The sequence below is a fragment of the Ictalurus furcatus genome, chromosome 26 (genome assembly GCF_023375685.1).
Source record: "Ictalurus furcatus strain D&B chromosome 26, Billie_1.0, whole genome shotgun sequence".
NCBI classification, from domain to species: domain Eukaryota; kingdom Metazoa; phylum Chordata; class Actinopteri; order Siluriformes; family Ictaluridae; genus Ictalurus; species Ictalurus furcatus.
The window spans coordinates 7,068,908-7,085,846 of record NC_071280.1 but is presented as its reverse complement, the minus strand read 5'-3'; the positions used below and the strand labels follow the sequence as shown (position 1 = coordinate 7,085,846).

Below are 16,939 nucleotides of genomic sequence, written 5' to 3'. Positions count from 1 at the left end.
ATGTTACCGTACTGCATACACTTACTCTACACACAGCTATTTATTTTGGAACATATTATTTTGGTTTAAAAAAAAAAGAAAGGTGATTATGGTATTTTTTTGAATAAGCATAATTTGCATGCCACCAGGGAAAGAAAGAGCTGCTGGTATTTTTTTTCAGTCCCTTATTTCCTGACGGTGTTAATTATGTAAAGGTCAGTACAGTTTCAACCAAATTTAGTCCTGCACTTTTGTGGGGTTTGTTTCCCCCCCTCTTGGAAAAGTGTAGTCATACTTATTAAAAAAAAAAAAAAGGTAAAACATTATGTCTGGTCCTTACACCAAACAGGGTTCTCACTGAGGTGGCCAGACATAGCAACGTTGTCTAGAAAAACCACACACAATGATGTTACACCAAAGAGAAAATCTTGGTATGTACATTCAAAACTTTATTTATGGAATACAGTGTATAAAGCATAGTGTTTCCAGTCAAAGCAAATGTTTCATACACTTACACAGAGGAAAGAAAAGTCACAGAAAGAAAATGAATCCTGCTTTCTGTATCCACAACTGCATCCCTAATGCCTTCCTAAGCCTCAGTCAGAAAACTGAAGCCACACTTGCTTTATCTATTTAACCAATGATATCAGTTATTTACATCTTTTTTTTAGGATTATGCAGCCAGCTCAAACTGATACGGGAAAAAAAAATCTCCAGAAATCACAATGTTTACGAGAACACCGTGTTTCAGTTGAACACATTCTGTTTGTTTAAAGACACTCATCACAGCAGTGCAGATGTTTTAACACATGGTAGCTGGGCAGTGTAGTCTGTGTCACATTCATCAGAACAGCCGAGTGACAGGTTTCAGACCGAGAGGATTACTTACAGTGCAAAGACCCATCACTGAAAACAAAAATCTGCTCACTTTAATCCATAACCTGAAAATCTTAGCAATTAGCCACTGCTACAAGATCACTTTTTATATTAATTAACCTACTTGCCCCCTTAAATCATGGAAATAAATGATGTAGATATAAACGCACTGTTTCCCCCATTTATACCAGTGTTGTTTTACCTTGGTTGCCAGGTCTACCCAGTATCCTTCTGTGTTCTGTTCAGCAATTCATACCCTAGTGAAAATAACTGGCTAGCATTGATCCGATCTGGCGACCTCTAATAAGCATATCACACAGCCAGGAAAGAGGCTGGACTGTCTATCCAGGAGACATAAAATAATTTTTTCTTATGGTTTTCTCATTTCCGTCCATCCTGCATGTCTTTCACTTGTTTCAGTGTAAATCACACCCAGTTCTGCACTGCAGCGGCTAAGTAAGAGATGAGACATGAGAGAAATAAAGAAGCCTCTTTGGTGCGACTGTGTTCAAGGAAACTAGAGGCTAAAAGGAAGCAAGGTTTTTTTTTTTTTGTTTTACTTCACATGGGATTGTACAAAAACACAAACGTCACTGAAGGGAACATACAAACACGTACAGTGAATCCCTACCGCCCCGACCCTAAACACCCTAGATTCTCAAACCCCTTTACAAAACACATCCAACCATGTGAATCCAAACGGAAACTGAAATTAAATAGTGCGGAAACAGAGAGAGATAAAGAGAAAATATATCTCCGAAATGCATAGGATGAAAACACATCAAGATGGAAATATACACACTGATTTTTCCAGCCCCCAGTAGCCGGAGGAACTCGAAGTAAAAAATTACGGTAAACGAAAAACAAAATCACGGTTCTTGTAAATCATGTCTGCATAAAATGAAAGCAGAAAGCCGATATGACTACCGTTGTTGCTCATTAGTGAAATTGAAGTTATGTTCATGAGAAGATAGTAAATGTGGAAACCCTGCTAAAATGATCTCTACATGAGAAAGGACCCATTCAGACAACAGATTTTCTTCATTTTTTATCATGCACTAAATAGGTACAGCTATGTTTTTTTTTCCTGCATTACGGCAATACATTAGACGCAAGTAAAGGAAAAAAAAAAATTCTCTTTATCCATGATTTTTCTTTTTTTTTCTTGGAAAAAAAATCTTAAAAGTAAGAGTTCATTCAGGAGTACATTGAGTTATCACTATAATCTTATCGTCATGATTTGAATCCATTTTAATCCAACACAGCACAGCTGTCATCAACGCACACAATGGGATAAGGACAGGAAGTGAAGAAGAAAGAAAACGAGGAAGTGTCTTTAACACTAAATCAGTTATATCCCAGTGTTCAGCAGTTAAAGTAGTGTGGGAATGGACAGTGTGGGGGACACTCGCGTAAAATCCGTAAACACGTATCTGAGATCAGCAGAGTTTCGTTCTAATCAAGAAAAAAAAACCCAAACAAACCCAGACACCTGACTCTGAATCAGTTCTTAAGGGAATCTTCAAAAACATTTATAAATAAAGAGGTTTGACCGGTTTAAATGCAGCCATTTGACAATTAACCAATCACAAGTGACCGTGCTTATGGCACCACAACATATGTACTACAGGGAGTGAGTCCTTCCCTACACTGTCCAGAGTGGGGTAAAGAGGAAGGGGTTAGGGGACTACAGCCTAGCACATGGATCATTAGTTTATCTGCTCAAAGAACTTATAGGTTGGATTCTCATAGCCGTTCTGCTGCATCTTAGAAAGATGGCGCTCTTCTGGAGTGATGGCGGCATCCACCTATGAGAAAGAAAGAAAAAAAAAGAAATACATTTTAAATAACAATTCAAAAGGTACAGCTGTGTGCCTCTATTGTTGTGTGAAGAAGAAATGCATGATAGATGCGTCATATACAAATATCCAACTGGATGTTTACACATCAGCGTCCAAACCAACTCCAGAAACGTGAGAAAGGCCTGCGAGGTCACTTATTTCCTTAAGAATTAAGCTGGCTGTAATGAGGTGTGTTTAATAACATCCATCATACGTAAGGAATAAAAGCTTTTTTGTTTGGATATAAGGATTGATTGTCTAGAACAGCATAACTGTTAAATAAGACTTTTATTTCATCTTGTATCACATCGATTTTCCAACGCTAAGACAATGTTTCATTTATTCAATGTTTTCATTTATTGAAGTTCTCATTAAAAGTTACTCCCTGTTGCTGTTTACCTTATAGCAGCTGCTCTTGTTTCGTTTTAAAAAAAAAAAAAAATTTTTAACCTCTCTCTTGAAGTTAATAAGACAAACACAACTTCGAGTGTTGGACAGCTGTAGGCACCTTTTATAATACTAAATAAACGTCTCCTCACAGAAAACCATCATATTAATGATTACAGGTTTTCAGTGTTTATTTGGAGTGTCCCTGTGTGAGTCGTTACTATAAAAACAAACAATATGCAATATTTACGCAATGTTTATGTGAAAACCCATGAGAGGTCACAAATTTTTAGGAAGCAGATTGTTTTGACTTTACATGAAAGAGAGAAGAACTCTTAATTTCCATTATTGGTTGACTGTATAAGACTGTTGTTGCTTTAACCTTTTTAAAACTTATCCTGGATGTTATTCTTTTATCTTTACATTCATGAAGTACTGAGAAATAGTCTATAAAAAAAAAAAAAAAAAAAGAACACAAGTGTCCACCTTTCATCTTATATTTGGGAGGCATATTTACCGGATCTGCTTTTTTATACGGAGCCTTGCCAAATTCCATTCGTACAGTTTCACACAGCAGATAAAATCTCAAATGAAAGGAAAAACACCACCCAGACGTGAGGGCACACGCACTGACCTCGATCACACCGTGGTGGATGGAAGTGTATTGCTTCTTTCGCAGCATTACCAGGGTGATGACAATGACGGTTGCTATGACAACACCTCCTACCATCAGGCCAATAATAGCACCCTTGTTAGAGCTGACGTCCTCGGCGAAGAAAACCTAACAAGTAGGAGAGAGCGGAGAAAGGAAAATGTTTATAAAAAAAAGAAGAAGAAAAAAAAAGAGGAAGAGACATTCCACCATCGACTAGTAGAGAGAATTCTGTCACTAGAGAAGATGCAGCAGCTGCCATCTCAGTGGGTCTGTGTTGCCATGCCAACTTGACCTGGTAGCATGGTAACAAGGATGAAGCTGCCCCTCTCCTGGCACTAGTTTATATCCGATCACAGTAGAGCAGGGGGCTGGTGTCCGGAAATGGTGATGTCAAGTCTGTGTGTGTTACCGTTGAGGGTACGCAGAAAGAGGGTAACTGTACAAGTGTGTAGTCTGAAGTTTGTAACTTCAGGAGCCCTTTACTGTCTTTGAATTGCAATTGTATGACCCCACCCTCTATGTAAAGAAATGGCCTTTTAAAGTTAAGGTGATGCGGAGCATCTCTGTTCTGTTCGAGGCAGTCTGGTCAGAGAAATGGATGACTAAACCAAAAAACACAAAAATTCAACCCCAAAATCCACTGCATGGCAATACTGTGAATCACAATTTTTCTATTATTCACCTTATATGATTATTATGGGTCTATGAAACACTTCCAATTTACATTAACCTCTTAGTTATCAGAATTATGAAGGTGCTTTTGCTCACAAAGTGACAATGTTGCCTATAAATTTGACCAATGACTAAAAAAAACAAACAAACAAACAAAAAAAACAAAACACAGTTGTCTTCTCCCTATTCTATATAAACAGGACCATTCATAGATAATGCACATAATGGCATCCACATGGCTAGTGGCTGAATTTGGCAATATCAAACACAACTATGTTATTGTGTGATACCACTGTTAAGGGATTTGGGACGTTTTTAATTGTGCACACGTACCAGTTTCTGGTGGTGCACTTCATAAGCAGCATTGTGCCTCTCCTCTGCCTCCATCCTCAGCTCAGGAACATCCTCAGGCTTCAGACCAGATACTGAAACCAAACAGAGAAAAGGAGAATGAAGGGTGCGTGATGATTACAGGTATAATTAAATATATTACACACACACACCATTAAATGTGTTTTTTTGTAGAACCCTTCAATAGAGGATTTCATTTTTAATGAACTACAAAACTTTAAGAAACCCAAGAGTGTACCATAATACTACAGTAATACTCAACAATACTACTAATACAAGTGTCCGCCTTCACATCATTTACAGGTGCAGTATGTCATTGTTCAGGTGAAGGTCATGGGTGACATCAGATTTAATAAACGTACCTGGGTAAGTGGGAAGCCCCCTGTCAGGGAAGGGACGAACATCTACAGGCTCCACTGTGGTGAGATAAAGGAGTTCATTGTGAGGGTAGATGGTACATTACTTATGGTGGCTTGTAATTTCTTATGACTAGAGAGTGTCAAAATAATACCTTTGTGTTTCATTTTTTTTTTTTATATATATATATATATATATATATATATTATATATATATATATATATATATATATATATATATATATATATATATATATATATATAAATGTGATTGCTGTTCTGATGCTATACTGGAGCAGATTAAATATCATATATACACTCACCGTCCACTTTATCATTGGTATTTTCTAATCAGCCAGTCATGTGACTGTGGATCACATTTCAGCAATCTGATGTTTGATACGAACATTAACAGAAGCTCTTGACCTGTATCAAATTTTTTTGTATTGCATGCCACCACATGTACGGGTGTTCCTAATAAAATAACATACACACACACATACATACATATATTTTTTTTGGTGTGTGCGTGCTGTGCATGTGACTGTTCACTTGTATTCACTCAATGAGAACTCAGTTAGGCTTCTTAAACAGAATCTCTTCAGGTTATGCCCTTGATGTTACAGCTCTCGAACGATAACAATGGCAACATCATCTCTGAACACAGAGTGTATGAGTGCGTTTGTGTGTACCATGGTTTTGAGTGTTGGGCTGGTTAAAGCGTTCAGGGTGAATGAAGCCCAGGTGCTCCGAGTCTTCAGACGGCAGTAGGTCGAGCGGGGCGGTGCTGTCGGGCATCAGTGCATCATTGCCATAGCTCACTCTCACGTCGCTCTGCAGCGATGCTAACTGTGCTGACATCTCCTGCTGCTCATGCTGTAAAAGTTCTGAGATGAAGCAAAAAAAAATTTAAATAATTATTTTCAAGATTAACAGCCTGAGACACTATGTTTACATGGGGGGGGGGAAAAAAAATCTTCGAATGAATTCTTTCTGGCGTGACCATAGAATTTAGTGAGGCAGAACGACATTAATAATGACAGCCTAAAAAAAAATGAAGTCGAGAGCCTGTCACACTTGACTTGAGCTATTATCTAATGCTTTTTTAGAGCAACCATGTGAATTTTAGACGCAAATTTGTTCAACTGTGTTATGATACATCAGGTGTGTTTCCTGTGTGCGAGACACAAACAACAGCGCTACCCAGGGCTGCCAGGTTTCAGCAACATTCCCAGCCCAATATCTCAGAATCCATTAAAAAAAAAAAAAAAAAAAAAAAACCCAACTTGAAACTAATCCAAAAATTGCTAATTGGAAAGGGAGACGCATTTCCCAAGAAGTCACATGAACGCATCTACTCCAAATGCATTTTAATTGTATGAGCAATCACATTCAGTGGTTTACAGTGGTGATTATTCTTCTATTTAATGAATTATTAGATTACCCAGAAATTTCATCCAATTTTGAATTGGATCACAATTCAAATCAATAATTATGAACCTATTTTTGATTTCTACCAAACGATGCCAAACGATGGACTGTTAACAAGATTTAAACGTCTCGAGTGGAGGAAAAGCCGTATGAACAAATCAAAAGGAACAGAATCGATTTATGGCATGAGAAAACAAGATTTTAGAAAAGAAGTGGGTTTAAAAATGAGCAAAGGATGAAATGTAGGAGAGCATAGTGAAGACACTCAAAGGGAAAGAAAAGCAAAAACGAAATTGAGGACAAGATTAGAGGTGAAGTACCATGAAGATCAGGGGCTACTGCTCTAATTAAAAGGTAATTAAAATCACAGACTTGCTGATGCTTGTGACAACGCTCGAGTGGAGGTAGTCAGACGTGGCGATGGGCAATGAGAACAAGTAAAAGAGAGAGAAATAGACTGTGACTGAATCAGGGACTCACAGATGGTCAAATGACGCACAGGGCACAAATAAACACCGTACACACACACAGGAGGGCAAAAAAGACGTGCGGAGGACATGCACACACTCAATGATGGAATATTACTACTACAGCACTGCCGAATTCTCAAATCTGATTAGTTGGAAGGTGTTGAGTAATCTTCTATAAAAGCACAGCTGTGTCAATTGTGCCTGCTGGAATACAAATCTTAGGTTTATTAATGAGCTCGTCATTTCGTTAGATACAGCTCATACACACAAAGATGTATTACAAACGTTCCACATTATTTAAGGCCAACAACAACAACAAAAGAATAGACTGTAATACTGGATAATCACTGATCTGGTGAAGCGGTCTGTAAGGAAACATTTACGTATCATGTATGGAAGGAATTTCCTGTGTCAGCACTTTATAACTGTCAGTGTTTTCCATGACAGAGAACTTTGAGATTTCTAGTTTCTCAGTAACATGACAGATTGCATTCTTTCCTTGTCTTATTAACTTCAAGAGAGAGAGAAAAATGAGAGGCTGGTGATGGAGCGACTGTTTATAGTTGCTTTAACGCAAGTGTTAATTTAGGAACTATTTTGGCCTGTGGAGGTGCCCCAAGATTAAATATAACTATACATGAATTTCATTCAGCAAAGAGAGAGGAAGGAAGAAGAAAAAAAAAGTGCATTGGCAAATCATTGTCTAATAAAGGAAAAAGAGGACAAACACTTTGGAGTGTGCTGTTAATGGAAAATAATCCACCTTGGGGCAGTAACATGACTCACACAGGAAGTCGAGTTCTCATCACACCACCCTACCGTAGATTATTTTCCTATAATGGCACGCTCCACCATGATTTATCCTTTACATAGTAAGGAATGCTACATGTATTAACAATACACCAAACACTCACCAACTTGGTCCTGGATGTCCTCCAACACGCCTGGAACTTTGTACAGAAGTGCCAGAGACTGGTTCATCCTCTCCTCAATCACACGCAAGTGGGTCAACACCTGAGAACAAAAAGCCAGAGGTCCTGACGTCTGGAACTTTGATCCCTTTATCCCCTAAAGCGGATTTGAGTCTTATAAAAAGACACATTCTCTTGCAGGAACAAATCCATTCACATGAACCTTGTTGGATATTTTCCCCTCAGCATTGGATTTCAGCTTTGAAAATTAAGCCAGACTCAGTCTATTATTATCTATTACGTGAATTTCTCACATGCTTCATAGTCACGCGTGTGCTGACTGAAAAATGAAGACAAAAATGTTCTTTTTTTTTTTCTTTTCTCTTTCCAGTTCACATCACGGTTTTAAAAAAAGCTGTTAAACATTTAGAATGGTTCACTGCATGACGATAAGAATTTTTTTTTTTTTTTTTTTTTTTTTTAAGTACTAACAAGGCTAAGCAAACCTAGATATTCCCAAACTGTAATCCACCAACTGACATTTGAGATGATGTTCACATCACTGCAGCAACCACGGCAAAGCTGACAAAATTAAGAAGCATCAAAGACTATTTTCCCCCAAGACACATTCTGATCGATGTCTGGATACGTGTCTGATTTTTCCATGACCTGGACTCTCAGTTTTGTCAGCCACAGTGGTGTAACGTTAAGCAAGCAGGTCATTATTTGATACTCATAGAAGACAACAGCCAATATACTTCATACCAAATGTTGAAAACCGGTCTTACATTTGATATAAAGTACATTTTACAGCAACTTTATTAAGGAATTTCAATTGACAATATAGGCCTTAGAGGACACTCGTGTAACTAGTTGTGCAATTGTAATAATTAAATTTTTTTTGGTTAAATCTGACCATGTCCACTTTATTATCCTATTATTAAAATTCAAACCTTGACAACACAAGTTTAAGACTTTTAGTGCTAATATTATGTGCGTTAGAACTGCAGTGAACCATATAAACGGGGTACATACATAACGTGTATATCTGGGTGCATTTCTACCAATAGCCCAGAATACATTTTAGGAAGCAAATATTTGTAGCTCATCACATTGAGAATGAGATCTGATTGTGTACCTGAGGGCGAATCTGAGCGGCCTTCTTGGGGTCCACAACGCGCACATGCTCAAAGTGTTTCAGGGTGTGCTGCCTGTCCTTCTGCTCGGCACGCACATACTTCTTCAATAGACTGAACACATGACGTGGCTAAAGACAGAATGAGAATGAGAGGGAGAGAAAACAAGAAGTCATTCTTCTTGGTGGAAAATGGCAACCAAATGGCCAGCCATTAGTCGTCAACCTGTCACTGCCTTAGGGATTAGCACAGAGAGCTGAAAGGGATAAGAGGAGCCATATGGCAAGTGTTATTGCTATTAATATGGATTAATATGCTAATGTGAACTTGCTGCATGTTGATGTGTTCATTTCTTTGATCTGAAAGGAATGGGCTGGATACATAACTATTTAGGATTGGTTAGCGTGCCGTTGAACGTCATTTAAAAACCTTTAAATAATCCGTGTAGAACAATAAAACACCTCAGCTGCTTTTTAACGCGCAAGAAACTAATAAAAGGTCTCTTCACCTTTACCTTCATTATCTATAAACGAGTTGGTATCTATATCAAAATGTCCTTGAACGTGTCCTTGATGACTGGCAGAAGTCTAGCAAACATTTGTCACAGGATAACATGAGTAGGATTTCAATATTCTTATTATTCTTAGTGATTTATTAGCAGATTAACAGCAGCCAACGCTGTCGAAATATACAACAACAATCTAAACTAGCCTAAGAGAAGCTTGTATTTTTAATATCCAGGGGTACTTTAAATGAGCTAGCATGGACTTGGGCACAGAAATATTTATTGCCCTACATGCAGAGGCTTCTCTAGAATGTACTGTTTTGTTCTAACTGGGTTTTACTCAACACATGCAGTATTAAACATTCAGATTCAAACACTTCTTTATGAATGTTTGCTTGTACCACTTCTGTAGTAGTAATACTGTCCCATTTCAACACGCTTTGTATGAGTTATCACTATCAGAATACTGGGTCCAAGAGGTGGAGGCTAATCTAATTCAATTTCTGCTCTGCTCGATGCTTCTGTGTCAAATTTGAACTACAACAGGCTAGAAAGTGAAAAATGAAGATTGGTTTCAGAGGAAGGCTTGAGGGAGAAGAAGAGAGAATGAACGAGTATAAAGGAAGAGAGGTGTCAAACGCGCTGGAGCAGAAAGACAGTAAATGGATGGAGGGAGAAAAAGAACAGTCATATGGAGGGCACAGATGGTAAGAGGGTTATTACTGGGAGCTAGAAGTACAGTGCTGTGAAAAAAGTATTTGCCCCCTTCCTGATTTCTTCTGTTTTTGTGTCTCTCTCAATTAAAACAAAGTCTAATATAAAACAAAGGCACCCTGGGTAAACACAAAATACAGTTTTTAAATGATAAATGATATTGAAGCAAAAAGGTTATCCAATACCAACTGGGCCTGTGTGAAAATGTATTTGCCCCCATAGTTACTACTTCCCAAGATCTATGAAACTGCATTCATAATGGGGTTCAGCTGGACTAGACACAACCAGACCTGATTACTGCAAACCCTGTTCAATCACATCAACACTTACATTCAACTTTTGCTACAGCATGAAGTTGGTTAAAAAGTCGTACCCAGTAACACACACTGCCAAAGCTGAAAGAAGTTCCAGAAATGATGATGAAGGTGGTGATTGTAACCCTTTCCAGACTGATGTATTTCAAAGCTATTTCAAAGGCTCCGAGACTCTAAAGAACCACAGTGAGAGCCGTTATCTCCAAATGGAAAAACTCGGCACAGTAGTGAACCTTCCCAGAAGTGGCCGACCTTCCGAAATTCCTCCAAGAGCACAGCAACGACTCATCCACCAAGTCACAAAAGAGCCAGTGTGACGGCATGGGGATGCTTTGCTGCTTCAGGGCCTGGGTAACTTGCAGTAATTGAGGGGAACATGAACTCTACTCTCTACCATAAAATACTAAAGGAGAACGTCTGGTCTTCAACTGGATTATGCAGCAAGACAACAATCCAAAGCATAGGAGTAAGTCCTAGTCCTAGAATTAAGGAAAAGACTGATCTCCAGTTATCAGAAGTGTTTGGTTGCAGTTATTGCTGCTAAAAGGTTGCACAAACAGAGTTTAAGTTTAAGGGGCAATTAGTTTTTCATATGGGTGACAGATGTTGGGTAACTTTGCTTCAATAAATAAATAAATGAATGAATAATAAAAAACAAAACAAGGTATTGTGTGTTTATTCAGGTTGCCTTTGTTTTATGTTGAATTTCGTTTGAAGATCTAAAACTATTTAGTACGAGATATACACAAAAACAGAAGAAATCACAGCACTGTATGTGAAAATGTGTGCATTTAATTTTGTGCATGTAATCTGCTTGCTTGTGCATTTCAGTTTGCATTTCGTTTAGTCCATAGGCACACGCTAAATGCTGGCAAAGTGAAAAGTGAGACATATTAAAACACTAGGTGTGTCGGTGCGTGTGCACGCGTGTGTGTACCCGTGGCTGGTCTGCCTGCAGGGCACTCAGAAAACTCTCAAGTGCAAGGCGTCGACGGTCATTGAGAAGGGCCTCCACACGAGCCATATGAGTTTCCACTAGCTGTTGCCTCTCACTAGCTGCTTCCATCTCCAAAGCCTCCACCTTCTCCTGGAAGTGCTGCTTAGAAAGAAGTGAGAAGAGTATGGGAGAATAAAGGAGAGGAGGGGAGAAGAATGGGAGGAAAAAGGGGGGGAGGAGATGGTTAGATATAAGGAAAGATAAAAAAAATAGGTATCAAGAAAAAAAAAAAAAAAAGATGAGAATGGAGAGGAGAAAAAATGTTTGGAAGAAAAAAAAAGGGGGGGTTGGGGAGACAAACTGAAATCTGATCCCAATTTTAACAATACACCAGAGGCAACATTTCCGTCACACATGGTCCAGGTTGACTTTAGTGGAAATTTCCATATGATGAAAGCTCAGAAGGTTGGAACTCACCTGGACGACTGCCTTCTTATCAGCACGTGGCAGACTCTTAGACTGACGCTCAGCCTCCTCCCACTCTCTCATCACCTACACAATGATATAAATCTTAGTGTCTGTTTTTCAATGCTTTCCACCACAGCATATCCACACAGCTACGTGGAAAAGAGGACTTAAAAGGGGCATCTGACACTGTATCTCACCCTGCTCATCCAGTTTTCTGACCACCTCTGCATACTCGTTCACACCCAGGGGCAATTTAGAGTGCAATCCACCCACAGGCATGTTTTTAGGAGGTGGGAGACCCACACAGACATGCGGAGAACATGTGAAACTTCACACAAGCTGTGAGGCAGCGAAGCCATGCTGTTCCACCCAATCTTCACACATTTATATTTTCCCTTTAGTAACCTGCTTCTCAACAACTGCCAAATGAAAATGCCTCCACTTTCCTGTTATCTGCTATTCCTGTCCCCACCTTCTTTATCCTGAAGTATGAATTTATTAAGATTTTTGATAAATGAAAAACACCACAACAGTCTTTTTCTAAGAGCTGGCATTACACGTGTACGATGAAATATGCCCAGGTGTAAATACAAAGTGCATGTAAAAGCAGATTTTATCTTTACTATATGCACACAAGCAATTTTTATCTTTACTTTATGCAAAACAAACACGCAAAACTCACTGGCACATATCTGTACTTATAAATCCATTCCCAATGCATTAATCATGACTTCATCTTGATTCTAGGCATCTTTGCTGCAGGCTAGCACACGTCTTCTCAGCAATAAATACTTTATACATGAGCAAATTTAATTATCTTGAACGAAATAAAATGGTATTAAAGTCTGGAGCAACCACTATTTATCCTTCTCTCTTACCTGAGACATTCTCTCACGATGTTTGGCTTCCAGGCTCTCCTTGGCCTTCTGAAAGTGTGCGTGCTCATTCTCGTCGGCTGGCGTCTCCAGGTAGCGGTCCACTGCGTCTGGCGAGCTTGGAGACGTGGTGGGCACTACAGATGGACAGAGAGGGACGAAGTGGAAGAAACGGAGAGATGGCAGATAGAGTGGGATAAAAGAAATGAACAATAAGGCGATGAGCTAAGAATACGTTAGCAGAGAACTTGTTGCCGGCAGCAACAAGATAATCACACGTTATCATATTAGTCACTGAAAGAGGCAGGTTACAAAGAGGAAATGGGAAAATTAGCCTGAAAAACAGACCCAAAGTAAGAAGAGAGAGAGACCGCTTTGAAAAGTGAAGCAGCAATGCAAAACGCAAGAACGCTGAAGCTATTACTGTACGTCTTATTATGGTCCAAAACCATTTAAAAAGTACCAAGCAGTTTGCTGAGAGCAGTCACGTATCACTTACAACAGACAATAGTAACCTTTCACACAACAGAAAGATAAATAACGATCCACAAACCTGCATTAACCTTAACTTAAAATACCAGGGTGTGCAAAGGGTTTTCACTCAACCGTATGAGGAGATTATACTTTCTCTCTTTAAATATCTTTTTCTTGGACACATGGCTGAGGAACCATTTGTGGATTTTTCAGCCTGACAGTTAATATGTGGAGAAAATAGCCTCTGATCTGGTAATGGATTATGGTTTTCACATAAACATACATGACCTTCCAGCTTTAAAACATACAGTGCCCTACACTAATATTGGCACCCGTGGTAATTATGAGCAAAGGCGGCGGTGAGAAATTGCCTTTATTGTTTAATCTTTTGTTTAATAAAAATTCAGAAAAATACTCTGCTGTCATGGATATCAAACAATTGCAAACACAACAGGTTTATCCCTAATTTTTCTGTTGTTAAATATAGGTGTGCAACAATTATTGGCACCCTTTTAGTCAATACTTGGTGCTACCTCCCTTTACCAAGATAACAGCTGAGAGTCTTCTCCTATGAGAACCTGATGAGGTTGGAGAATACATGGCAAGGGATCTGAAACCGTTCCTCCATACAGAATCTCTCCAAATCCTTCAAATCTCGAGGTCCACGCAGGTGGACTCTCCTTCAGTTCACCCCACAGGTTTTCTATGGGTTTCAGGTCAGGGGACTGGGATGGTCATGGCAGGACCTTGATTTTGTGGTCAGTAAACCATTTTTGTGTTGATGTATGTTTTGGATCATTGTCCTGCTGGAAGATCCAACCACGGCCCATTTTAAGCTTTCTGGCAGAGGCAGTCAGGTTTTCATTTAATATCTGTTTATATCTGATAGTCCATGATGCCATGTATCCTAACAAAATGTCCAGGTCCTCTGGCAGAAGAACAGCCCCAAAACATTAAAGAGCCGTCACCATATTTAACCGTGGACATGTGGTACTTTTCCATATGGCTACCTCTCTGTGTGCTCCAAAACCACCTTTGGTGTTTATTACCAAATAGCTCTATTTTGGTTTCATCTGACCATAGACCCCGATCCCATTTGAAGTTCCAGTAGTGTCTGGCAAACTGAAGATGCTTGAGTTTGTTTTTGGATGAGAGTAGAGGCTTTTTTCTTGAAACCCTTCCAAACAGCTTGTGGTGATGTCGGTGACTTCAGATTGTAGTTTTGGAGACTTTCTGACCCTAAGACACAACTAACTTCTGCAATTCTCCAGCTGTGATACTTGGAGATTTTTATCCACTCGAACCGTCCTCTTCACTGTGTGTTGAGACGATATAGACACACGTCCAATTCCAGGTTGATTCATAACATCTCCAGTTGACTGGAACGTCTTAATTATTGCCCTGATGGTGGAAATGGGCATTTTCAACGCTTGTGCTATTTTCTTATAGACACTTCCCACTTTGTGAATCTCAACACCCTCTTGCCGCACATCACAGCTATATTCCTTGGTCTTACCCATTGTTACGAATTACTAAGGCCAAATTCCCAACGTGTAACCTCATACTTATACCCCTGTGAAACAGGAAGTCATGGTTGAACAACTTCCTGTTTAAAAAAACAATAATAATAAATATAAAGTTAAATATCAATGGGAATGTACTTCAAATATATTTCTCATGTGTCTTTAAGTACAGGTATGCTGTACTTTATTACTGGTACCCCTATGAATTCATATATTTGTTGATAAACCTTTGTTGAGTTTGCAATTGTTTGAGATCCATGAGAGCAGAGTATTTTTGTGATTTTTTTTTAACAAAAGTTCAAAAGGTTAAACAATAAAGACAATTTTCACAGCCTTCTTTGCTCATATTTACCAAGGGATATTAGTCGAGGGCACTGCAGATGTGTATATGCACTCCCTGAGCACTTTATTAGGAACACCTGTACACCCACACATTCATGCAATTATCTAAATCAACCAATCGTGTGGCAGGAATGCAGTGGCATAAAATCATGCAGATATGGGCCAGCAGCTTTGGGTAATTTTTAACCATCAGAATGAGGTAAAAATGTGATCTCGGTGATTTTGACCGTGGCATGATTGTTGGTGCCAGATGGAATAGTGTAGTATAGCTGCTGATCTCCTGGGATTTTCATGCCCAGCAGACTCTAGAGTTTACTCAGAATAGTACAATAAAGAAAAAAATAAACATCCAGTGAGTGCCAGCTCTGCAGACAGAAAGGCCTTGTTGATGAGAGAGGTTAATGGAGAATGGCAAGGCTGGTTTGTGCTGACAGAAAGGCTACAGTAACTCATAACCACTCAGTACAATTGTGGTGAGCAGAAAAAGCATTTCAGAACGCGCAACACCTCGAACCTTGAGGCGGGTGGACTGCAACAGCAGAAGACCACGTTGGGTTCCACTCCTGTTAGCCAGGAACAGAAAGCTGAGGCTGTGGTGGGCACATGCTCACCAAAATGTTCAGTGTTCTTCAGTGGCCTTCCCAGTCACCAGGTGAATCCAATAGAACACCTTTGGGATGTGGTCGAACAGGAGATTCGTAGAATGAAAGTGCATCTGAAAAATCTGCAGGAATTGCATGATGCGATCAGGTCAACATGGAGCAGAACCTCAAAGGAATGCTTCCAACATCTTGTGGAACCTATGCCACGAAGAATTGAGTCAGTTTTGAGAGCAAAGGGTACCCAGTATTAGTATAGTGTTCCTGATAAAGTGCTCAGTGAGTGTATTATGCTAAAATAATGTTTTGCTAATCTCCCACTGATAAATTCCACTTCATGTTTACTTATTACTGTTTAACTGCATAATACATAGTTTAATAAGTACTTCTGATTTGGGTTCACTTGTCCTCTTAGAGGCACAAGTCACTGCGAAACAATACAAAGTTCTTCTAACCGACCACCTTTATTCTAATGATGAAACATTTCTATCATGATGGGAGTGGTCTCTTCCAGAATGACCCCGCCCGCATCCACAAGGCCACGAGAGCTCAGTGATTTGATGAGGATGGAAATGATGTAAATCAAATGCTATGGCCTTCACAAACCATGTGGGCACTTATGGGAGATTTTGGATCAACGTGTTAGATAGTGCTCTCTGCCACCATCATCATCATCATCATAGTACCAACTGAGGAAATATCTTTTGGAAGAATGGTCTTCATCCCCATAGTACAATCCCAGAGAGGTGTAGAATCTATGCCAAGCAGCACTGAAGCTGTTCTGGTGGTCCAAAACCTTACTACTCCGTGAATTTTCCTTCATCTTGTCACCAGCCTGTAGGGTATAATATAATGGCACTGAAGTACCTACACGATCAATACAATTACTATCATTAATAAAATTATTATTCCGATCCCTTTCTTGACATCAAGTCACGCGGATATATAATTTTTCTCTTAGAACTGCAAATATTTGAAAAAAATATAAACAGTATCCAAATTGAAATTTGTACTTTCAGCCTGAACACATACAGGTACAAGATTTTTTTGTTTTTGCATTAAAATACTGTATTAGGAACAAAAAAAAATTAAAAAATTATGAATTAAGTCTATACACTGATC

At 39.1% G+C, this 16,939-nt stretch overlaps 1 protein-coding gene across 2 annotated transcripts in view; it reads right to left on the bottom strand.

Moving 5' to 3' along the window:
- Positions 1–405: 405 nt before the first annotated feature.
- The window catches only part of appa (amyloid beta (A4) precursor protein a), a 35,653-nt gene continuing 19,119 nt past the window's right edge, over positions 406–16,939 (bottom strand). For both annotated transcript variants that reach the window (XM_053615187.1, XM_053615188.1), the window contains exons 8-17: positions 12,883–13,016; positions 12,014–12,088; positions 11,537–11,695; positions 9,069–9,197; positions 7,934–8,033; positions 5,811–6,005; positions 5,124–5,177; positions 4,744–4,835; positions 3,718–3,864; positions 406–2,663 (exon numbers count right to left, since the gene is read on the bottom strand). In XM_053615187.1, the coding sequence (XP_053471162.1) occupies positions 2,565–2,663; positions 3,718–3,864; positions 4,744–4,835; positions 5,124–5,177; positions 5,811–6,005; positions 7,934–8,033; positions 9,069–9,197; positions 11,537–11,695; positions 12,014–12,088; positions 12,883–13,016 (1,184 nt within the window). In that variant the 3' untranslated portion in view covers positions 406–2,564. The remainder of the gene's footprint in view (positions 2,664–3,717; positions 3,865–4,743; positions 4,836–5,123; positions 5,178–5,810; positions 6,006–7,933; positions 8,034–9,068; positions 9,198–11,536; positions 11,696–12,013; positions 12,089–12,882; positions 13,017–16,939) is intronic.